A 23,184-nucleotide genomic window follows, 5' to 3' on the forward strand; every position below is an offset into this window, starting at 1 on the left:
CCCCTGCCCCCAAACGCCCGGTTCCCTCCTCCCCGCCCCCTAACTCCCTCCTCCCCCCGCCCTCACCCCCCGGTTCCCTCCTCCCCCCGCCCCCTCTCCCGCCCCCAACCCCCATCTCCTCCCCCTGCCCCCAAACCCCCGGTTCCCTCCTCCCCGCCCCCTAACTCCCACCTCCTCCCCCTGCCCCCCAGCTCCCTCCTCCCCCCGCCCCCTCTCCCGCCCCCAACCCCCACCTCCTCCCCCTGCCCCCAAACCCCCGGTTCCCTCCTCCCCGCCCCCTAACTCCCACCTCCTCCCCCTGCCCCCCAGCTCCCTCCTCCCCCTGCCCCCTCTCCCGCCCCCAACCCCCACCTCCTCCCCCTGCCCCCAAACCCCCGGTTCCCTCCTCCCCGCCCCCTAACTCCCTCCTCCCCCTGCCCCCCAGCTCCCTCCTCCCCCTGCCCCCAACCCCCATCTCCTCCCCCCGCCCCCCAGTTCCCTCCTCCCCGCCCCCCACCCCCCAGTTCCCTCCTCCTCGCCCCCTAACTCCCTTCTCCTCCCCCGCCCCCTCTCCCGCCCCCAACCCCCCAGGTCCCTCCTCCTCCACCTCCTCCCCCCGCCCCCCAGCTCCCCCCACTCCTCCAGTCCAGGCCCCGCCCCCCGCCACAGGGCCCCGCCCCCGTGGCCACGTGACCGGCCGTTCCCGGGGCCCCCCCCGCCCGTTTTCCGGTTCCGGTTCGAGCCCCGCGCGCCGCCCGGGCTGCGGCCGCTGCTGCTGCGCCACGAGCGGGGCCCGCGGGATGGAGCCGCCGGCCCGGGGGGGGCCCGGGAGCCGCCCCGCGGTGAGGGGGGGCGCGGCCGGGGGGGCCTGGGGCGGGGGGGAGTTGGGGGGCTGGGGGGGAGGAGGAAGTTGGGGGGCCAGGGGAGGGGTGTCCTGGGGGAGGGGGTTGTAGGCCCGGGCTGTGAAGAGGGAATTGGGGGGCGGTAGGGGGTGAGGAGGAAGTTGGGGGGCCAGAGGGAGGGGCTGGTAGGGGGTGAGGAGGGCGTTGGGGGGCCAGGGGAGGGGTGTCCTGGGGGAGGGGGTTGTAGGCCCGGGCGGTGAAGAGGGAATTGGGGGGCGGTAGGGGGTGAGGAGGAAGTTGGGGGGCCAGAGGGAGGGGCCGGTAGGGGGTGAGGAGGGCGTTGGGTGTCCTGGGGGAGGGGGTTGTAGGCCCGGGCGGTGAAGAGGGAATTGGGGGGGCGGTAGGGGGTGAGGAGGAAGTGGGGGGCCAGAGGGAGGGGCCGGTAGGGGGTGAGGAGGGCGTTGGGGGGCCAGGGGAGGGGTGTCCTGGGGGAGGGGGTTGTAGGCCCCGGGCGGTGAAGAGGGAATTGGGGCACTATAATATGGCAGGGGGGGGGAGGGGTTCTGAGGAGAGGAGGGAGTTGGGGGGCTTGTGGGGCGAGGGGGCACCCAGGGGAGTGGTGAGAGGGGGCTGTAGATGGAGGCCTGTGGGCCTGTGGCGGGGAGGAGGGAGTTGGGGGGCTGTGGTGTGGGGGGTTCAGGAGGGGCTGGGGGAGCTTTGGCAGGGGCATGACTGGGGGGGTGGTACCAAGAGGCTGTGGGGGGCTGGGAGGGGAGTTGCGGGGGGCAGGAGCAGAGGGGGAGGTTAATTGCAGTGGAAGGGTGGGGGGGGGGGGTCTGGGAAAGGGGCCCAGGCCTGAGGACATGGGGAGACTGTAGCTGGGGGGCCAGGCCCAAGGAAGGGGGGGAGGTTTGGGAAAGTGGGATGCCTGGGGGAGGGGTTGGGGGCAGAGGGGCTTTGGGGGCTGGCTCTGTGAGGCCCTGGGGTGGGGTGGAGTGAAGCCCAGATGACTGGGGGGCGGGGAGCTGGTAAGGGGGTATCTAGTAGGGGAGGGGTTGAGGGAGTTGACTGGTGGTTGAGACTCTGGGGGGTGGGGCTAAGGAGCTGGGGTGTGTGAAGCGGGGAGCAGTTGGGGGGCACTGGGTGTGGGTAGGGCGAGGGAGGTCTGAGGGAGTGGGGGGCAGTGGGAGGGGGTGCTGGGAGTATGGGGCAGAGGGAGTGTCGAGGGGGCGGGCATTGAAAGGCTCTGGGGTGGGAGTTATAGGGTGATGGGGTGTTAGCTGGGAGGGTGCTGCAGAGGGGGGGCCTTGGAGGGGGGAGCAGGGGCACCAGGCAGGGGGGGCTGGGGAAATGGAGGCTGATGTGAAGGGTGAGGGGGTGGCTGAGGGTTGGGGGTACAGGCTGTGCCTTGTGGGGGCGGCATCGGGGTGGGAGGGAGGAGTTTGGGGACGGCGGGGAATGGAAAGGCCCTGGGGGAGCGAAGGGGAGGAGTGGGGAGGAAGTGGGGCTGAAGGGGAATGCGTTGGGGGGCTGGGCAGGAAGGGGGAGAAGGGCTGGGAGCCCAGTGGCCAGGTTTGTGGGGGGCAGCGGGGGGTCCGTCTCCAGGCCTGCTGTTGGATCGGGGCCCAGCTGTTTGTGGGCAAACAGGGAGTGGATTGGGGCCGTGGGGCAGCTGGGGGAGAGGTCTGGGGGGCTCGGCACGGCATGAAGCCACGTCAGGGACACGGGCGGGTTGGCACGCAGGGTGAGCTGGGGCGGGCCGGGGTCGCCGCAGCGAATCTGGCCGCAGCCCAGCTCCGGGGATGGCGTTTGGCCACCGGCTCGGCGACGCTGGGCTCCGAAGCCGCCTCCGGGCTGGCGCCCGCTGCCCTCCCCCAGCCGGGCCTTGGCGTCGCTGCCCGACCTGCTGCCTTGTTTGTCTTCCTCCCGCGCCCGTCGGACACGTCCCGAGCAAGGCCGCGGCTGGGGTCTGGGGCAGGAAGTGCTAACCCGGGCGACCCAGTCTTAGGGCAGGGAGAACTCCCCCGATGCCATCGGTAGGTGCCGTCCTGTGCCCCGATGGCGGCTCCCCTCCGCCCCATTTCAGCTGAATCGCTCCCCAACTGAGCTCCGAAGAGCCACAAAAACCGGGCGCTTCGCCCCCCGTTAGCTTGGCACAACTGGGGCCCTGCAGCAGCCGGGCACCCGAGCATCGTACATGGTCGCGACTCGCTGGGTTCCTGCGGCAATCTAGCATCTGCCGCTCCCCGAGGGGAGCTCGGGGGTGCCCCAGACCCGGGTGGGTCCCCCACAAGGCTGGAGGTGACGCCGACGTTCCTGGCTCTACCCAGACAGCTCAGAGCCGCAATATCGCGGCGCCGGCCGCACGGCTCGGGCCTTATTTCCCCTGGTGGGGGGTTGCCCGTCGCCCCCAAAAACACCCACCGTGGCCTGGGTTGTGGCAGCACTTAGGCCGTCTGGCCCCAGCCAGGGATCCAATGTGTCGGGGCTGTGCATGGCCCGACTGAAATCGGGGGTTCCCCGTTCTTGGGGGGGCCTGGAAAGACTAAATCTGAGCGGCGCTGCGGGGGCGGGACACGGAGACCCGGGAAGCCCGGAGCGCAAAATAATCTTGCTTCTAGCTCCTTAACGCTCTGATTCCTCGGCCGTGAAACGCCATGCGGCGACTTGCTGCCGGCCCGTTTCCCGCGAGCCCCTTGGGCTGCCAAAGGGCCCCCGCTGTGCGGAAGAGCCCGCCCCTGGCAGGTGTCCACGGCCGGAGCTCGGTGGTTTCAAGCTGTAACTCGGCTCGTGACGTTGGGCTGGTTTTTGTGCCCGACACGCTCTGTGCGTTCTCCTCTCGGCTGGGAGAGGCTGTCGCGGCTGGGGCTGGAGCTGCCAGTTTGCCTGTTTAGGTCTCACGTGGTGCGGGGGGGGCGGGGAGAGGCCCCCCGTCGGAAAGGGAAAACAAGGGGGCCGAAACGCGTGAGCTGGCAGGATGTCTCCGGGCCTGGGCCGCTGTCTGAAATGGCGTTAAACGGACACGCAGAATTGGCTGGCTTCCCGGTTGGTGGCGGTTCAGGAGCCCCACGGGCACGGCTCGCCTGGCACAGAGACGCAGCTGGGGAGCAGCCGCACAGTGACCCGCGCGGTGCTGGATCGCCAGGTGCTGCGATGCAGCCACCTCTGGGGAGGGGCAGCTGGGGAAGAGCCGCGCAGTGATGCTGTGTGTGGGTGGCTTGCGTGGCGCTGAGAGGCGGCCAGGTCTGGAGCGTGGGACAGTTGGGGAACAGCTGCACGTATGGCCGCATTGGGGAGGGCTTGACCGGCGCTGAGATGCAGCCGCTTCTGGGGAAGGGCAGCTGGGGAACAGCCACACATAACGCTGCATAACGCCGGCTCTCCCGGCGCTGCAATGCAGCCAGCTCTGGGGCAGCTGGGGCAGCTGGGGAACAGCCGCACGTAACGCCGCATAACGCCGGCTCTCCCGGCGCTGAGATGCGGCCACCTCTGGGGCGTGGGACGGCTGGGAACCGTCGTGCCGCTGCGTGCTGACTTCGGAGACTGCTCCCTTATCTGATGGGGCAGCGTTGGGCGTGCCAGAGACGGGCTGTAACTGCTCACGCTGGAATGTGGCCAGGAGCGCGGGGCCGGGCTTCCCACTGACCTTGCGGGCCTGAAAGCTGAGCCGCGGGATTGGGCCTTATCTCCCCCGCCTCTCCCGAGAGCCCTGGCGGGGTCCAGCCCGGTGGGAGACGCCCACGCCGATCGCCCCTCCGCCGAGGAGCGAGGCATGCTGGGCCCCGGGGCCTGCGGAAGGATCCAGGCTCAAAGCCTGAGCAGCGTGAGTCATGCTCCCCGTGGGTGCTGGCTGCTGGCCGCTCCCTGCGCCCGGATAGGAGGGGGTGGTGGACGGACGTGCCTTCAGTCTGGGCTGCGAGTGGGCGCCCTGAGCCGAAAGCCAGAGCCCTCCTGATAGCCCTAGTGCTTTGCTCACGACCCGGGCGCCTGGCCAGGTGTTATGTGCGGCTGTTCCTGGCTGCTCCGCCCAAGAGGTGGCTGCATCTCAGTGCTGGGAGAGTCATCCCCATGCGGTGTTATGTGCGGCTGTTCCCCAGATGCTCCGCCCCAGAGGTGGCTGCATTTCAGTGCTGGGCAAGTGATCACTGCCTACGGTCGGTCCTGTATGCGTGTCCAGTTGTTCAGGGTGACGTGATTTCTTATGCTGGAGCCTCATTACTGGCAACCTTTATTCTGTGATGAAAACCCTTTCAGAGGAGGGTCACGGGAATGAAGTGTCCAGTAGATGGACTCCTATTCAAACTGTGGGAGTGGGGTCTGGTGATTAGAACAGGGGGAGAGGGGGCTGGGAGCCAGGACTCCTGGGTTCCTTCCCTGGCTCTGGGAGGGGAGTGGGGTCTAGTGGTTAGAGCAGGGGGGCTGGGAGCCAGGACGCCTGGGTTCTCTCCCCGGCTCTGGGAGGGGAGTGGGGGCTGGTGGGTTAGAGAAGGGGGGCTGGGAGCCTGGACCCCTGGGTTCTCTCCCCGGCTCTGGGGGGGCAGTGGGGGCTAGTGGTCAGAGCTAGGCCAAGCCCTCGGAGCAGGGTGCTAGTGCGCGTGAACAGGCATGGCCTGAATGTTGACGCTGTTCCTGGACGCAGAGCGTTGTCTGCCCGAGCCCTGGGCGGACAGGTGAGGGGCACAAGCCCCGGGGGGAACCCGCCCCCCCCATCCAGCCGTGCTGACCCCCCCGTCTCTGTCCCCACAGTAGCCGCTCCCCCAGTTCAGCACCATGTCGGAGGGCTGGGTGGACTGCCCCACCCTGGGGCCCGGATGGAAGCGCCGCGAGGCCTACCGCCGATCCGGGGCCACCTGTGGACGGACGGACACCTACTATCAGGGGTACGGACACTGCTTCTCCCTTGGGGGCAGGGGGCGGGGCTGGGCAGCCCCCACGGCAGAGGGGCGGGGCGAGAATCGTGTTCTGCAGAGCCACAGTGACAGCCGGTGTGGACACGGCACGGGAGGGGAAACTGAGGCACGGGAGGGCCTTGGCCTCAGCGGGTCAGAGCCAGAACTCCGGGCTCCTCTGGGGTTCAGGCGCTGCCCCTGCAGCCCTCCCGCTCCCTGGATCTCTCCACCCCCCCCGGCCTGGCATCTGGGATTCAGGGGCCTCCAGTCGGTCCCAGCCTCGTCACACACGAGCGCTGGCCCTGACCCCGGCCTGCCCTAGTGCTCCGTGGGAGAGGAGCTGCCTGCTCCAGCCGTACAGCCCCCTGCTAAGACAGGGTGCGTCTGTCTGCAGCTGGAGATAACTCTCCTCCGCCCGCCCCCGCAGGAAACCGGCTCTGCTGGATGGAGTCTATTTACCTACTCTGAAGCCAGCTGGGTTAGAAAGAGAGGCTTCTGCTGGGGGCCAGGACTCCTGGGTTCTCTCCCCGGCTCTGGGAGGCGAGTGGGGTCTAGTGGTTAGAGCAGTGGGAGCTGGGAGCCAGGACTCCTGGGTTCTCTCCCCGGCTCTGGGAGGGGAGTGGGGTCTAGTGGTTAGAGCCGGGGGGGGGGGGGGGGCTGGGAGTCAGGACTCCTGGGTTCTCTCCCCGGCTCTGGGAGGGGAGTGGGGTCTAGTGGTTAGAGCACGGGGGGCTAGGAGCCAGGACTCCTGGGTTCTCTCGCTGGCTCTGGGAGGGGAGTGGGGTGTGGTGGTTAGAGCAGTGGGAGCTGGGAGCCAGGACTCCTGGGTTCTGTCCTTAGTTCTCCCCCTGTGGCCTGCGTGTGGATCAGGGTGTGTGTCTTTCCTCCCAGCCCCCGAGTCCGTTGCTGGCGCGTGTGCTTTTTCAGTTATAAACCCGCATGTTATGAAATGAAACCGTCCCCCCTCTTTCCCCTCCCCCGCTGGCGCTCGAGGCGTTTCGCTCGGCCTGTGGTTCTGCCTCCAGCCACCAGAGCCTCGGCGTAGCCCCCTGGCTGCTCCCCGGTCGAGTGAGTCTCCTCTCCCCGCCCCTCTGGGGCTGCTCGTGGGTTGCATTAGTAGCCAGGTTGTAGTAGTGTCTAGAAACTGGGGGGGCTCCCTGTATCCCCACAGCGTGTCTAATCTAAACAGCCCTAAACCCCTCCGCTCAGTGCCGTCCCCGTCCCAGCGCGCTGCCTGGCATCTCTCCGCCTCCCGCCCCTGGCACCCGCGAGGCGCACAGCTGGCTGGAGCCTTCCAGGGCAGCCCAGCCGGGGCCCTCGCCGGGCCGGTTTCCCTGTGGCTTGGGCCGGCTCTGCGGCCGCACGGCGCCTCCGGGAAATCCCCGCCGGAGCCGCTTCCATTCCCTGCCAGCCCGGAGGCGAAATCATCCCGGCTCTGCCGAGAACCAGGGCCTGGGAGCTGAGGCGTGGCCAAGCCGGGTTATAAATTGACTAGTCCAAAGTGCAAGGCCGTGCAGCCAGCGGGGAGAGGAACGAGATTTTCTGCTCTGAGCCGGCGCGGCTCAGCTGGGAGTGACGGCGAAGGTGACAGGGCTGGGTGGAGCGGTCGGGGGCACGGGCGAGCCTAGGCCGGATCAGGCGCAATGGGGAAATATTCAGGCCTCTTGACTCGTGCGTCCAGCTCCCAGGGGAAACACAAGCGGGTGGAGAGGGGGGGTCTGGTTGCTCGCGCTCAGTGTGTCGGGAGGGAGACGAGTTAGCGAGACGAAGGCCCGTCGTCGGCCTGAGGAGCAGTGCAGGCTGCGAAGGAGACGGTTCCCGAGGGACTCCCACGAGTGTGCGAGCAACCAGCTGAGAGCTTAGCCGGGTCTCGGACCGGGCCGGCTCCAGGGTTTTTGCTGCCCCAAGCAGTAAAAAGAAGAGAAAAAAAAAAAAAAGCCGCGATCGCGATGTGCGGTGCTGCTGCTTCAGCGGCAATTCGGCGGCTGGTCCTTCGCTCCGAGAGGGAGTGAGGGACCCGCTGCCGAAGAGCCGGACGTGCTGCCCCAAACACCTGCTTGCTGGGCTGGTGCCTGGAGCCGGCCCTGGTCTCGGAGGCCGAATTAGCAGCGTAGGGGGCACGTTTTGCCGCGCGTGGGGCAGCTGTAACCGCTTGCCGGCCGCTGTTTCCTTCCGTCGGCCGGCGCTTCCCTCTTAACGACCCCCGGTTCATGGGCGTCTCCTCGGGAGTCTGGCCCCCCCCGATCCCTGCAGGGGACGACTATCCAGGGGGCGATCCTCTGAATGGGTTTTTGTAGCTCCCTCGGACCCGCACCCTGGTCTGCTCTTCCGCTGTGACGGGGGAGTCGGATTCAGTAGCCATGTGTCCCCCGTGCCCCACCGCCCAACCCCCTTTAACCCCCTGCCTGTTTCCCATTAAAAGAGAATTCCCAGTCTCCTGTCTGAGCCCTGCCCTTCCCGTAGGGGGCAGCGTCTCCCTCCTGCCCTGTAGCTAAAGCAGAGTTGAGATTGGGTCTCGGGTGCTGTTATTTAATCCCTGCCAGTGTCCCTGTGGATTGTTACCTTGTGGCTGTAAGTTCCACAGGCTAATTTTGCGCTGCATGGGAAAACGTGGCCTTCCCACGTCGTTTGCGAGCGAGCCTGTTCTCCCGGCTCCCTTTGGCTCCAGGCAGGTGCATCACTTCCCTGGGCGGGGTGTGTGTGTGGGGGGGTATTCCCAGCCCCCCAGGCCAGGCTGGGGTGCTCTCTGACGCCGGCTCTGTCTCTGCCTCCCCTCCCGCAGCCCCAACGGCGAGAAATTCCGCAGCAAGATTGAGCTCACCAGGTTCCTGGGGCCCTCGCAGGACCTGACCAACTTCGACTTCAAGAACGGCGTGCTCCGCGACCCGCCTCCCAAGGTCAGAATCCCCGCGGCAGGCCTGACCACGGGCACGGTGCCGAAAACTCGGCCGGGTGCCTCCTCGGCTGACCCGGGGCCGCCTCCCCTTTATAAAGCGATGCCCAAAACAAGCGGTTCTTAGTTGGAACACGACCTCCCCATCCGTGATCCTGTTGCTCCCACGTCCTCTTCCGAGGGCCTGTGTGTTCCTGCTCCTTGGGAATGCGCTGAGCTGGTGAATAGCCGGTGCTGAGGGCAGCCGTTCTTGCCGCGGCTCCCAGCCGACTCTGGTTGGTGATTTTCGCCGTGCCCGGGGCTCTGGCGGAAACTCCGGTCGCCTTCGCTCCGTCCGGGTGAGACTCAGGCCCTGGACGCAGGCGGCTCCGGGGAATTCGTGCGGGCGGCAACTCTCAGACCCGGAAATGGAGGCGAAGGATTGATTGGAAACCCTGAGCGGGGCTGCGGTGGCACCCAAACCCGCCCCGCACACTAGTCTCGCAGTCCCTGGCGCCTGGAGCCCACGAAAGCCAAGCCAGGGGTCGGGTGCAGCACAAACCTCACCCCACCAGTCCCCATGTGCTGGGTGGAGTCCGGTAACGCCTCTTTTAGACCCGTTTTCCCTCCCGCCAGTGGTCAGGGTTCATGACATCTCCCTCCAGCGGCGTGTTCCGGGGAGCCGTAATTAGGGTTCCACGAGCCACGTGTGACACTCACATGTCCCAGTCAATCGGCTCCGGCCGCGCGGTTGGCTCCGTGCGCCAAAACTCCCTCCAAAGCGGCCACGGTAACCGGGCCTTTCACGCTGGTGCGGTCGGCTCGCATGTCGCAAGCCGCTGATTGTGCAAGTGGCCGCCCTTGGGCCAGCCGGGCAGAGGCCACGCTCCCAGCCTGCTGGGAACGTCGGGGTCCATGCCGGCGCGGCCGCCATTCCTGCTAGTGAAAGCGCTTCCGGGGGCTGGGCGCCAGGACTCCTGGGTTCTCTCCCTGGCTCTGGGAGGGGGGGGGTCCAGCACATAATGCATGATTGGGTCAGGAATGGCAGGTGGAGGGGGGCATCACATGGGGCTTGTTGGGGAAGATCTGGCTGACCTCCCCACCCCATGTTGCAGGGGGCTGGGACCCCACCTCCAGCCCCGCTCGCCTTGCGCCCCGTGCAGGTGAAGAAGGCTCAGAAGAGGCGCCTCTCGCTGTCGGAGCCAGACCCCCCAAACTCCCCTGAGCAGCCGCCCCCCAAACAGCAACCCGTGAAGCTGGAGCCCCCGGAGCAGCCGCCCCCGGAGCAGCGGCCTCCGCCCCTCCCGGAGCGACGCCCCCGGAAGCGCCCGGCGGCCCTGCTGGAAGCCCAGGAATCGGCGCAGGATGCCGTAGTGGCGTGAGTTTCCCCCAGCCCCCCTGGGGTGCCCCGTCCCCTGAGCCCTCCGGGTAACAATGCAAATGCTACGGGGAGGTGCAGAGAGCCCAGCCGGACGCCTGGGTTCTTTCCCCGGCTCTGGGAGGGCAGTGGGGTCTAGTGTTTGGAGCGGGCTGGGGCTGTGAGCCAGGACTCCTGGGTTCTATTCGTCCACGGAGACGTCCCAGTGTCCCTGGTCCGTCTCCCGTGCCACGATCCCTCCCCGGCACCGGAACTGCCTGGCAGGCCCTTGTCCCTCCGTCCAGGCCTAGCGGGGGTCCCTGCCCCCCTGGGGGTGCCTTTGAGCTCATCACCAACCCGGGGGGCCCCAGACGTGGGACCTCAGCAGCCCACCTCTGCCTTCCAGGTGCTGCGCCAGCTGCCAGAACTACTTCCCCGGGGTGACGCTGCCCAGCCAGAGACGCTGCCGCTGGCTGTGCCCGGACTGCCGAGGTGGGTGAGCAGGGTGGGGCCGATGGCTAAACCCCGTCCTGCTTGGGGGGGGGGCTGCTGCTTTGCCCAGCTCCCTAGCCCCTCCTAGAAGGAGTCAGGCTGTGAACCCAGGTGTCCTGTCCGGACTACGCCCCAGAGGCGGCTGCATCTCAGTGCTGGGCGAGCCGTCCCCGTGGGTCTCTGTGCCCGTTACCCCACCCCAGAGGTGGCTGCATCTCCGGGAGACTGACCTGTCTCGGCCCCACCTGCCCTGGTGCCGCTACCTGTTGTGTTGAGCGTCAGCCACCGGTGCCAACGCTGGTTTGTTTCTTTCAGCCCAGAGAAGAGACTTCAACAGGGAGCAGCGGTTCTTCAAGGTAAGGCCAGGCCTGGGGCTGGGGTGAGGGCCAGGATTCCTGGGTTCTCTCCCTGGCTCTGGGAGGGGAGTCGGGTCTAGTGGATAGAGCGGGGGGGGAGGGGGGGGGGCTGGGAGTCAGGACTCCTGGGTTCTCTCCCTGGCTCTGGGAGGGGAGTGGTGTCCAGTGGCTAGAGCAGGGGAGGGCTGGGAGCCAGGACTCCTGGGTTCACTCCCTGGCTCTGGGCGGGGACTGGGGTCTGGTGGTTGGAGCGGGGGGGCTGGGAGCCAGAACACCTGGGTTCACTCCCTGGCTCTGGGCGGGGACTGGGGTCTGGTGGTTGGAGCGGGGGGGGGCTGGGAGCCAGAACACCTGGGTTCACTCCCTGGCTCTGGGAGGGGAGTGGGGTCCAGTGGCTAGAGCAGGTGGGGCTGGGAGTGGGGCCTCCAGGGGGCTGGGTCTGTTTCCCTGGTCCCCTCCTTGTGGGGGGCGGGCGAGGGGCCTTGGCTGCGCCGGCTGAAGGCCCTGCCCCTCTTGCAGCGGGTGGGCTGCGGGGCCTGCCAGGCCTGCCAGATCCCCGAGGACTGCGGCATCTGCACCGTGTGCGCCGTGCGGGCCAAGAACCCCGAGCTCCGGATCGGCAGGAAATGCCTCCTGCGGCGCTGCCTGAAAATCGTCAAGAAGGTACCGGCCGGCGCCCCGCCCCCCTCCCCCTCTGGTGCCCCTCGCTCCCGCCCCGCAGCCCCCGCTAGCCCGGCCCCGGGCTCCCCTCACTCCCGGCCTCTCCCCTCTGCCTGCGCAGGGCTTCGGCTGCGGCGTGTGCCAGGGCTGCCAGGCCACCGAGGACTGCGGCAGCTGCTACATCTGCTTGCGGAGGCTGAAGCCCGGCCTGAAGCGACAGTGGAAATGCCTGAAACGCCGCTGCCTCAAGAAGAAGGTAGGGGTGGGGGGGGGGATCGTCCGGGGGGGGGCGGCTGTGGGGAGCCGCGGGACCCTCCACCCACATGGGCTGGGACACTGGCTGGGGGCTGCTCTCAGCCCGCCCCCCCCCCCCCCCACCGCAGGGGCTTGGGGGAAGAGGAGGGTCGGGGTGGGGCCCTGGCCTCCCCACTTTTGGGAAGGCTCCGCTGCCCCTTTGAAGGGGTGCCGCAGTGAGGGAGAGAGCGCCCCCCTGCCCTGCCCCCCGCACCACAGCGCCCGCTGCCCAGCCCCCCATCCCGCTCCTCGCAGCCCGGCGCCCCCGAGCACCGCAGCTGGCACTAACTATCTTCTGGTGTGCAGCAGAAATCGGTGGTGGCGAAGAAGGCAGGGTACGGCCCCCGGAAACTGACCGTAGTAAGTACCCGCCCTACTGTTCGGAGCCCCCCTCGGCACAGCTTCCCGGCACGCCCTGCGGCCTGTGTGGTGGTGGTGGGGGGATTCCCGGCACGCCCTGCGGCCTGCGTGGTGGTGGTGGGGGGATTCCCGGCACGCCCTGCGGCCTGTGTGGCGGTGGTGGGGGGATTCCCGGCACGCCCTGCGGCCTGTGGGGGGCATGGTTTCTCAGCATGCCCTGCAGGTGGCCCATGTGTGTGACAGAGACGTGGGTCCCCGGGGGGGGGGGGGGGGGCGGGGCGGGCGCGTGCGGCTCCCTGTGTGGGTGTGGGGGGGGCGGGCGTGTGCGGCTCCCCAGTGGGGGGGGTGTCGCATGTGGCTGCCCGCCGGGGGGGGGGGGGGGGGCGTGTGCGGCTCCCTGGTGTGAGTAAAGTGGGGAAGGGGGCGGGCATGTTCGGCTCCCTCCCCGGGTGGGGGGGCGGTCGCATGTGGCTCCCTGGCGTGGCTGTGTGTGTGTGGGGGCGGGGGGGCGTGTGTGTTTCCCCATTGTGGGTGTAGTGGGGAAGGGGGCGGGCATGTTCGACTCCCTCCCCGGGTGGGGGGCGGTCGCATGTGGCTCCCTGGCGTGGCTGTGTGTGTGGGGGGGCGGGGGGGCGTGTGTGTTTCCCCATTGTGGGTGTAGTGGGGAAGGGGGCGGGCATGTTTGGCTCCCGGGTGGGGGGGTGGGTGCCTGTGGCTCCCTGGCATGGGTGTACTGGGAGGGGGGCAGGCGTGTGCGCCTCCCTGGCACGGCTGCCCTGTGGCTCTTGCCCCTCTTTGCCCCCCCAAGGGCAGCCGGGAGCGGGTACAGCTGTGGCCTGGCTGTGGGGTCCGGCCTTGCCACGCCGCCCCCTGGCAACTAACAGCCGCTCGCCCTCTCTCTGCCCGGCTGGCGGCAGGACAGGCCCACCCGAAACCACCCCTTGGCCCTGCCTGAAGCTGCAATGAGGGGCTCGAACCCTGCCCCCCCTTCTGCATGGGACCCCCGACCCCCGGTGAGCTCACTGCCCCAGTCCAGTGGTGAGAGCAGGGGCCGCTGGGAGCCAGGACGCCTGGGTTCTCTCCCCAGCTCTGGGAGGGGAGTGGGGTCTAGTGCTTAGAACAGCGGGGCTGGGAGCCCGGACTCCTGGGTTCTCTCCTGGCTGTGGCAGGGGAGGAATGTAAGGGCAGCGCCGTGGACTGGCTCACTCTGCGTCTCTCTCACTCCTTCCTGTCCCTTCTTCGTTCTTTCTTTCCTTGTCGCTTCCCTGCCCTCAGGACGGGCCCCCCGCCAAGCCCCAGCTCGCCCCAGGGAGGCGCCGCAGGAGGCTGCCAGCGGCCGGGCCCAGCGCTGTGAGTGGGTGTGAGCAGCGGGGAGCACTTCTGGGAGACCGCGCCACCCCCGGCGGGGTAGAAAAGGGGAGGGGGGCCTGGGAGCCAGGACTCCTGGGTTCTCTCCCGGCTCAGAGGGGAATGCGGTCTAGTGGTTAGAGCAGGGGGGCTGGGAGCCAGAACTCCTGGGTTCTCTCCTGGCTCTGGGGGAAAGGGACTGGTGGTTAGAGCAGGGGGCTGGGAGCCAGGACTCCTGGGTTCTCTCCTGGCTCTGGGGGGGAAAGGGACTGGTGGTTAGAGCAGGGGGCTGGGAGCCAGGACTCCTGGGTTCTCTCCTGGCTCTGGGGGGAAAGGGTCTGGTGGTTAGAGCAGGGGGCTGGGAGCCAGGACTCCTGGGTTCTCTCCCCGGCTCTGGGAGGGGAGTGGGGCTGGTGGTTAGAGCAGGGGGGGCTGGGAGCCAGGACTCCTGGGTTCTCTCCCCGGCTCTGGGAGGGGAGTGGGGGCTGGTGGTTAGAGCAGGGGGGGCTGGGAGCCAGGACTCCTGGGTTCTCTCCCCGGTTCTGGGAGGGGAGTGGGGGCTGGTGGGTTAGAGCAGGGGGGCTGGGAGCCAGGACTCCTGGGTTCTCTCCCCGGCTCTGGGAGGGGAGTGGGGGCTGGTGGTTAGAGCAGGGGGCTGGGAGCCAGGACTCCTGTGTTCTCTCCCCGGTTCTGGGAGGGGAGTGGGGGCTGGTGGTTAGAGCGGGGGAGAGGGGTGGGGTGGGTTGCCTCTGCCGGGGGGTCCCCGTGGGGCGGGGGGCCCGTGCGGCTGTGGGTGGGTTCTGCTCTGGCTCTGTCCTGCCAGCCTGTCTGCGCTGCCGTGTCCTGCGAGCATCTCTTCTCTTCCTTCTCTGTCTCCGCCAGGACGGCCTGGCCCCTAAACCTCGGCGCCGTAAGAGATTAACCCCGGCCGCAGCAGCCACAGTGAGTGCGGTGCCAGCCCCCCCGGCGTCCTTGTTCCCAGCCCCTTCCCCCAGAGCTGGGGAGAGAACCCAGGAGTCCTGGCTTCCAGCCCCCCAACATCCCCCACTCCTAGAGTCCCCACGCAGTGTTAACCCTAGAGATGGAGGAAGCAAGCTCTCGTGGAGCCAGGACTCCTGGGTTCTCTCCCCGGCTCTGGGAGGGGAGTGGGGTCTAGTGGTTGGGGGGGCAGGGAGCCAGGACTCCTGGGTTCTCTCCTCGCTGTGAGGTCTCTGGCTGGTCCCTTTCCCTTGGCAGTAGGGGTGACCCAGGCTGTGTCTGGCACGCTGGGGGCACTCTGTATTGCGTCGGGGGAGGGAAAGGGGGGGGACGGGAACCCCGACACTCAGTGTCCAGCCTTGTCCCCCTTCCTGGCATTATGGGGCTGGGCAGGGCCAGGGGCTGGGCGAGCTCTGTGGCTCCGGGAGCTGCCGGTTGGCCCCTCTGCCGTGGGGCAGGTGTGCGTGCCCTCTCATCCAGCCAAGGGGGCCTGAGCCGGGCCATGGTGGTGACACGGGGGACACCTGGCAGCCAGTGGGGCCGGATGGGCAACAAGCTGGGGGGGCGGCGATCCAGCCCCGCCCTCTGGTACCCACCCAGCTCAGGTGGGGTCATGGACCCAGGTGTCCGGGTCACCCTCCCCGCCCTGAATTCTGGGGGAAGAGGAGGGACCCAGGTGTCCGGGCGGTCCCCCAAGCCCGGCCTCCGGAGGAGGAGGGACCCAGGTGTCTGGACTCTGGAAGTGGAGGGACCCAGACGTCCGGGTGGTCCCCCCAGCCTGGACTCTGGAGGAGGAGGGACCCAGACATCGGGGCCACTGTTCCCCTCCTCTCCCGCCAGGCCCTGCATGTGTTCTGCAGAAGGGACCCCGGCATCCGGGTGACCCTCCCCCTCACCTTGTCTTCCCTTCGCTCCCCCCAGAAATGGAAGCCGTCGCTGGAGCGAGACCCCGGCGGCCTCTCAGGCTCCCGGCGCAGGGTGAGTGAGAGACCTGCCCGGTGCAGGGGGAGCCCCATAGGCTGGGGTGGTGCAAAGGCCGGGGGCTGAGACCGCGAGTGGAGTGCGGTTGAGGGGTTAGAGCAGAGGGGCTGGTAGCCAGGACTCCTGGGTTCTCTCCCCGGCTCTGGGAGGGGAGTGGGGGCTGGTGGGTTAGAGCAGGGGGGCTGGGAGCCAGGACTCCTGGGTTCTCTCCCCGGCTCTGCTGGGAGGGGAGTGGGGGCTGGTGGTTAGAGCAGGGGGGCTGGGAGCCAGGACTCCTGGGTTCTCTCCCCAGCTCTGGGAGGGGAGGGGGGTCTAGTGGTTAGAGCAGTGGGGCTGGGAGCCAGGGGAGCTGGGCCTACCGCAGAGTCTATGGCTGGCCCCGAGGCCCCCGGCTCCTGAAAGCCAGTGTCAGTCGCTCCCTGAAGCTGTAACTCCGGGTTCACCCAGCCTAGGTCGCTGGGGTCGGCAGGGCAGGGGGCGGGGCAGTAGGGCGGAGGAGGGATTGGAGCGGGGCAGGGCGGCGTCGGCTCTGGGGCCGGGGGTAACCCCCTCCTCTCTCCGCCACCCCCAGAAACAGCTGGGTAAAGTGAAGGAGAAGAAGAAGCCGGGGAGGCCACCGAAACACCCGAGTGCCAGGGCCCGGAGCAGCGTGGTGAGTGACCCTCCCTGCGCCGTGGGGTGGGGTCCAGCAGGGGGCGCTGCGGCACGGCCAGGCCAGAGCCTGCTGAGAGACCTAGCGGGGTGACTGCACGGGGGGGCTGGGAGCCAGGACTCCTGGGTTCTCTCCATGTCTCTGGGAGGGCAGTGGGGTCTAGTGGTTAGAGCTGGGGGGCTGGGAGCCAGGACTCCTGGGTTCTCTCCATGTCTCTGGGAGGGCAGTGGGGTCTAGTGGTTAGAGCGGGGGGGGCTGGGAGTCAGGACTCCTGGGTTCTCTCCCCGGCTCTGGGAGGGCAGTGGGGTCTAGTGGTTAGAGCTGAGGGGCTGGGAGCCAGGACTCCTGGGTTCTCTCCATGTCTCTGGGAGGGCAGTGGGGTCTAGTGGTTAGAGCTGGGAGCCAGGACTCCTGGGTTCTCTCCCCAGCTCTGGGAGGGCAGTGGGGTCTAGTGGTTGGTAGCCAGGACTCCTGGGTTCCATCCCTGGCTAGGAAAAGCCTGTCTGGTGGTTCTGTGGCTGACAGTCTACCCCGGTGATCTCCCCCCCAGCGCCCTGCTCTGTTCCATGGACTAACTCGCCTGTGTGTCGCCCGCCCGCTGTGCCCCTCCCTCGCCATGGGGCTTGGCCGTGGGCTGCAGAGCGCCGCCCTGCTGTCTCGCCGGCCCTGGTGCCCTGCTGCCCGGGGACACAGGCCTGCTGGGCTGGCTCTTCTTGCGTTTCCCTGACGCCGGGCGCGCGCCCCCGCTGCCACGGCGCCGACTCCGGTTCCCTTGGGCCTCCGGGGCCTGCTGGGAGAACTGGGCGAGTCTGTCCCCACATCCCAGGCTGCCTCGAGCACTAGGGCTGGAAGGGACGTCGGCGGGTCCAGCCCCGGCACTCTCCGTGTCGGGCTCGTCCGAGCGCTTCTTGAACCCCTCGGCGCGGACCCTAGGTCTGGGCGGGACTCTGTAAGGGGGACAGTCAGGTGACCGGGAGCTCCGGCCGGGCCCCGGGAGCCAATCTCGGGTAGGAGCGGAGAGGGGACTGTCCCTCGATCCGGCCGTGGGGCTGCGATCCTGTTCCGGTGCCCGCAGTTCAAGGAGGAAGTGGGTCGATCGGGGAGGGGCCAGAGGGGGAGAGGCCGGGAGCTGAACAAAAGGGAAGTGAGGGGCTGGCTCGCTGAGTCAGCACGTACCCGCAGCGTGCCGGGGGCCCCCCAGCCCGTGGCCACGGGCCGGGCCTGGATTTGGGGAGCGGAGTTGAAGCGAGAGATGATTCATCTCCAACCTGTGTCTTGGGTGGGCGGGAGGCGCTAGATACCCGAAGGCAGAAGTTAGACCCATGAGGTCACGCTGAGTCTGGGGGGCCGGGCCCCCCGGCTGGGGTCGCTCGGCCCTCGCTTTGAGTCCAGGGGGCTGGGGCCCCCTGACTGGGGCCGATCGGCTCTCGCTCTGCGTCCCCAGGGCTCCCTCAGTGCTCCCCAACCCACGCCGTACGCCCCCTTTGGCAGGCCGGTGATTTCCCGGCGCCAAGGGCGGGGAGGGGGCCTTTGTGCGGCCGTCTCACCCCCCTCTGACCCGGCGCCTCTCTCCCCGCCCGGCAGCTCTGCTCCAAGAGCCGGCGGAACCGCAAGTGCGGGGAGTGTGAGGCCTGTCTGCTGAAAGCCGACTGCGGCCGCTGCGACTTCTGCCGGGACAAGCCCAAGTTCGGCGGCGAGAACCTCAAGCGCCAGAAGTGCCGCTGGAGACAGTGCCTGCGCTTCGCAATGGTTGGTGCCCTGCCCGCCCGGCTCGCGGGGTCCGGCTGCTCTGGGAGGGCAGGGGCACGGTGCCAAGCGCTGAGCTGGAAGGGACTTGAGGGCGCTCGCTCCGGCTGGCGCGGCTCTGGCTGGGCTCGGGCGGGGTGGGCCCTTGCCCTGGCTGGCGTGACTCTGGCTTGGCTCAGGTGGGGCAGGGCCGTAGCTCTGGTGGGCTCCCAAAATGCTCCACGGCTCTGGGGCTTCCGTCCGACCGTGGCCGTTGGAGCAGGCCCAATGCCCCGGGGAGGGGAGACGGAGCCCTTTGTGTGGGGCACACCCCTCCTACCGCCCGCTCGCCCGGGCTCTGTGCCCCACATCAGGGGAGCGTCTTCCCTCCCGGCCTGCGTCCAGCACTCTTGCCCTGCTCGTCCTGTGGCGTGGAGTTCCGCAGCTGTGCCGTCCGCGCGGAGCGGGATCTGGGCCCGGCAGAGCATGGTTTTGTCCCTGCCGGGTTTGTTCGCCTCCCGGGAGGGTGCTTGGGGCCCAGAGCTGCCGTGGGTTTAGGCGCCGAGCTCCTGGGGACGTCAATGGGATTTGGGCTCAGGTCTTAGCGGCCGGTGGGCCGCGCTCTTCACCTGCAGTTCTCGGGGCCGTTTGGGCCTGGCACAGAGTCAGAGGCACTGTTCAGAAGGGGCTTGTGAAACCGGACGCCTGGGTTCTCTGCTCGGGGAGGGGAGGAGAGTGGGGTCTAGTGGTTAGAGCGCGGGGGGGTGGGAGCCAGGACTCCTGGGTTCTCTCCTCAGCTCTGGAAGGGGAATGGGGTCTGGTGGTTAGAGCGGGGGGGAGGGGTGAGAGCCAGGACTCCTGGGTTCTTTTTCTCTGCCTTTCTGTAAATCTGGATTCTTGATGCAAACATCATGACCAGGTGTCTGCGCACCTCCTGCACCCTCCCTGTGCAGCCGAACTCCCCTGCCCTGCACCCCGCTCTCTGGGGCAGGCGGAAGGGCCCCCCGAACTCGGTGACTCCCATCCTGGGGGGGCCGTGTGCGAGTGCAGGCTGGGCTGCGGGGCCCCTGTTGCTGGCTGGGGAGGGGCTGGAGTGCAGGCGCCCAGAGGCCGTGGGGATGGGCAGGACCGGGCCGACTCTCGCTCTCCCTGTCTCTCGCTCTCTCTTTCTCTCTCTCTCTCTCTCTCCCGCTCGCCGCCTGCCCGGCTCTGGCTCTGTCTCTCCCTCTCTTTCCCTTCCCCAGAAGCGGCTGCTGCCGGCGGTGTGGAGCCGCGGGCAGGCGGAGGAGGGGGCGGGGGCGCTGGCCCCCCGGAAGGCCTGGAGGCGCAGGATCGGCCGCAGCCGCCAGCCGGCCCGGATCAAGCAGGTGGGGCGGCGGGTCAAGGGGAGCGGCCAGCAGCGCTGGGCTCGGGGCAGTGCCCCGCCGCAGGTAACTACCTCCCCCTGCCCCGCCCCCCTGGCGGCCCGCCCCCCCGCCCTGCCCTGCCCGCCCCCTCAGGCCCAGGCGCTCGACCCGGGGCAAAGACACTCGCGCTTCTCTCTTTCTTCCTCCGCTCCGCCTTTCCCGCTCGTCCTTCCGGCCCGGTTACCGCTCAGCCTGGGGGGAGGGGAGCCCAGGACGCCTGGGTTCTCTCCCGGCTCTGGGAGGGGAGTGGGGGCTGGTGGTTAGAGCGGGGGGGCTGGGAGCCAGGACTCCTGGGTTCTCTCCCTGGCTTGCTCTGTGACTTTTTGGTCAAGACCTTCCCCCTCTGTGTGCTTGTCCCCATCAGTGACTTGGGGTGGTGACAGCGTGTGCGTGGGGGGGGACGATCTGGGACGTCGGCTGCACTGCTGGGCCGGGGAATGAGAGTTAATTTCGCTTCTCCCCATAGGTTCTTGGATTCGGCTCACTCTGGAAGGGGAGTGGGGGCTAGTGGTTAGAGCTGGGGGGCTGGGAACCAGGACTCCTGGGTTCTCTCCCAGGCTCTGAAAGGAGAGTGGGGTCTAGTGGGGTCTAGTGGTTAGAGCTGGGGGGCTGGGAACCAGGACTCCTGGTTTCTCTCCTTGGCTCTGGGAGGGGAGTGGGGTCTGGTGGTTAGAGCACAGGGGTGGGGCTGGGAACCAGGACTCCTGGGTTCTCTCCCAGGCTCTGGGAGGGGAGAGGGGTCTAGTGGTTAGAGCACAGGGGCGGGGCTGGGAGCCAGGACTCCTGGGTTCTCTCCCTGGCTCTGGGAGGGGAGTGGGGGCTGGTGGTTAGAGCAGGGGGGCTGGGAACCAGGACTCCTGGTTTCTCTCCTAGGCTCTGGTGGTTAGAGCAGGGGGGCTGGGAGCCAGGACTCCTGTGTTCTCTCCCTGGCTCTGGGAGGGGAGTGGGCTCAAGTGGTGAGAGCGGGAGGAGGCTGGGAGCCAGGACTCCTGGGTTCTCCCTGCTCGGCGGTGGCTGTCTGGGGGGGCTCTGTGCTGCCCCCTGACGCTGTGCTCTGCCCCACAGGAGAAGGAGTGCCCGCCGGGTGGGGAGCTGCGGTTCCTGGCGGAGAAGGGGGTCGCCGAGGCGCCCGGGCAGCTGGTGCTGCTGAAGGATCGGCCGGGCAGGGACTTCGTCCTGCTCCGCGACGCCCCCCAGAGCTTCCCCCTCCTGCTGCAGCACGTGAAGGAGGAGCCAGCCACACCCCCGCCCCCTGCCCACCTGGAGGTGAGAGGGGCAGCCGGGGCATCCCCCATTCCCCCTGGGTGTCCCCCTCCAGTGGTGCCCGGCTTGGGACCAGTCCTCCCCCTTGGGGTGACCCAGGAGTCCTGGCTCCATGCCCCGTGCTGGGGTGAGGACCGGCCCCTGCGCCTGCATCCCCGCGGCGCCCCCTACTGGCTGTCTTGGCTCTGCGGGTTCAGTCCTGTCCCCGGTCTCTCTCCCCCCTGCAGGAGCCGGCCCCCACCCTGCTCCGTGCCGCCCCGCCCCTGGTGAAGCAGGAGAAGGTGGAGCCTGGATGGGACCTTGCACCGGTAAGAACCCCCCCAGCTCCTGAGAGCCCTCTGCCCTCCCAGCATTGGGGAGAGAACCCAGGGGTCCGGGCTCCTAGCCCCCCCTGCCCCTGCTCTAACCTCTAGACCCCACTCCCTCCCAGGGCCAGGGAGAGAACCCAGGAGTCTTGCCTCCCAGCCCAGGTTCCCCGAGAGCTGCCCCAGGCAGGCTTCGGGGCACCCCCAGCGCTCACCCCTCTCCCTTGCAGGTGCCGGCCGGGGTGCCCCTGCGGATGGAGGGCCGGGGGCTGGCCAGGGAAGTGGTGGTTCTGGACCCAGCTGACAAGGACGAGGAGGAGGAGGAGCGCACCCCGGTGGTGAGTGGGGGGCAGGGTGGTGGGGGAGGGCAGTTCCGTGAGGGCCATGAGAGAGCAGGGGGCTGTGTTGGGAGGATGGGTGCAACGGGGGTGCATGGGGGTAGTTCTGGGAGGCTGGTGCTGGGGGGAGCAGTATGGGGGGGGAAGGTGGCAGTTCTGGGGGCGTCTGGTGCTAGGGGCAGGGTTGAGGGGTGTATGAGGGTGGGGATGGGGCAGGGGCAGTATGGGGGGAGGGGGCAGGGTTGAGGGGTGCATGGAGGGATTTTGGGGGGCTGAGGGTCTGGTGCTGGGGTGGCAGGGGCCACGTTGGGGGCAGTTCTGGGGGCATCTGGCGCTAGGGGGCGGTGTTGAGGGGGTGTATGGGGGCAATGTTGGGGGCCTGGTGCTGGGGGGGCAGGGGCAGTTCGACGCTGGGGGCGACCGGGGTGGCACCGGCCCGCCCCCCTGACCCCCCCCCCCCCCCGTGCCCGCAGATCATGGAGATCTACAGCCTGGGGGCGCTGGCGGGGCGGGCGCCCCTGGACCCGGTGCTGCGGGAGTTCCTGGCCGAGCTGCAGGAGATCCCGTTGCCGGCCCACTGGGAGGTGCAGCCGCCCCTGGGGGGGCCCGACCTGCGGCTGGTCCAGCGCTCGGCCCGCTCCACCATGGCCGCCACCGTCATCCACATCCGCCCGGGCCTCTTCTTCCAGGTGGTGGCGCGCCAGCTGCCCGTGCCCCCCGAGCACGAGGTCTACGCCAGCCACCCCGCCCGCCTCACCACCGTGGACGAGGTGGTGGAGCTGATCTGCGACCTGGAGGCCTATCGGCTCTGCCCCGGCTGGCCGGCCGGCTGGCACGCCGGGCAGCGCTCCCAGGCCTGCGACGTGCTGGTCTACTCGGGCTGCTGCCCGCAGTGCCGCCTCAACCCGTGGCCCTCGGGCAGCGCCGGCCCCTAGTGCCCCCCGCGCCCCCAGAGCTTCTATTTTTGACACTGGAATCGGCTGGACCCTGCCGGGGTGGGGGTGAGGGGGGGGCAGAGGTGGGTGCGGCCGGGGGAGGGTGAGGGGGGGGGACAGAGGTGGGTGCGGCCAGGGGGGGTTTGGTGGCGGCGGCACCAGTTTGTTTTCGTTGCTTGTTTGTCCCCCTTCCGGGCCGGGGGAGGGCTGAAGGGACATTCTCTCTCTCCCCCCCCCCCGTGGTCACATGAGCGGCTCTAGCCAATGAGGAGCTCTCTCCCCGTGAACCCCCCCAGGCAGGGCAGAGGGCTCCTTCTTCCTGAACCCCCCCTGCCCCCTTTGCAGTGACTTGGGGGGCAGGGATTTCAGACGCCATCTTAACTTGCTTTAACCCCACCCCACCCATTGGCCTGGGTCTCCCACCTCCCCCACCCTTTGTGGGGGGGCAGACCCATGCCACCTTCTCCCCCCCAAGCGATAGCTTCATCTCCACCATGGGGGGTTGTTCCCCCTTTCTCTCTCCCCCCCCCCTCCCAGTTTAGGCTCCTGTTTTAAAACTTGAATTCTTCCTTGGTGGCGATTTTTCTGCTGCAGGGGGGAGGGGACAGCTCCTGGGGGGGGGGAAGGTTAGAGGACTCGGGGGGGGGGGGGGGGCAGAGCTGACCCCGTGCTGCCCACTTCTCTGTCTCCCCCCTCTTCCCTCCTCCCCCCCCCCCGCCCCGCGGCAGTCAGAGGCTAGTGCTAATTTCAGGGAGTTTCTGCCGAAGCCATAGCTGCGTCCTTGGTGGGGGACGTCTCCCCCCCGTGGCTGGGGGGGGCAGGGTGTGAAGCACAGATCCCCGCCCCCACCCCCTGTCAGGGTTAGTTCTGTTCTTCTCCCCCCCGTCCCCGTGCACAGAAAGAGAAAAAAAAAAAATGCGAAAAAAAATTCACCCCCCCCTCCCAGAAACTCGTCTCTATTTTTTTTATGTATTAAAAGTTTTAATGAGTAGATGAGGGCCGGGTCCTGCCTCTGCTTTCCCTGGGGAGGGACGGCGCCCCCCCCCCCCGGGCCAGGAAACCGTTACCCCTGAATGGGAGGGTGGGGGGGACACACACACCTTCCGTGGCATCCTGCCTGGCACCCATCAGAAGAGTCCTAAACCTGAGCACA

General features: G+C 68.5%; 1 protein-coding gene across 16 annotated transcripts; it reads left to right on the forward strand.

Annotated features, from left to right (window-relative positions):
• The first annotated feature begins 659 nt into the window (after nt 1-659).
• On the forward strand, nt 660-23,027 carry MBD1 (methyl-CpG binding domain protein 1). 16 transcript variants are annotated; one of them, XM_065571400.1, is made up of 19 exons: nt 660-821; nt 5,568-5,701; nt 8,493-8,607; nt 9,698-9,960; nt 10,346-10,431; nt 10,747-10,787; nt 11,307-11,450; nt 11,569-11,703; nt 12,048-12,101; nt 13,377-13,451; nt 14,331-14,390; nt 15,348-15,404; nt 15,979-16,059; nt 17,644-17,808; nt 19,029-19,214; nt 20,256-20,456; nt 20,681-20,761; nt 20,989-21,096; nt 21,570-23,027. In XM_065571400.1, exons 2-19 carry the CDS (start codon nt 5,592-5,594, stop codon nt 22,029-22,031), a joined length of 2,424 nt encoding a protein of 807 aa, XP_065427472.1. In that variant the 5' UTR covers nt 660-821; nt 5,568-5,591; the 3' UTR covers nt 22,032-23,027. The 16 variants fall into 16 exon arrangements, with proteins under 16 accessions (XP_065427472.1, XP_065427476.1, XP_065427477.1 ...); XM_065571404.1 differs by having other exon boundaries at nt 12,051-12,101; XM_065571405.1 differs by having other exon boundaries at nt 9,746-9,960.
• Nucleotides 23,028-23,184: the final 157 nt, after the last annotated feature.

The sequence above is a fragment of the Chrysemys picta genome, chromosome 17, assembly GCF_011386835.1.
Source record: "Chrysemys picta bellii isolate R12L10 chromosome 17, ASM1138683v2, whole genome shotgun sequence".
Classification (NCBI taxonomy): domain Eukaryota; kingdom Metazoa; phylum Chordata; order Testudines; family Emydidae; genus Chrysemys; species Chrysemys picta.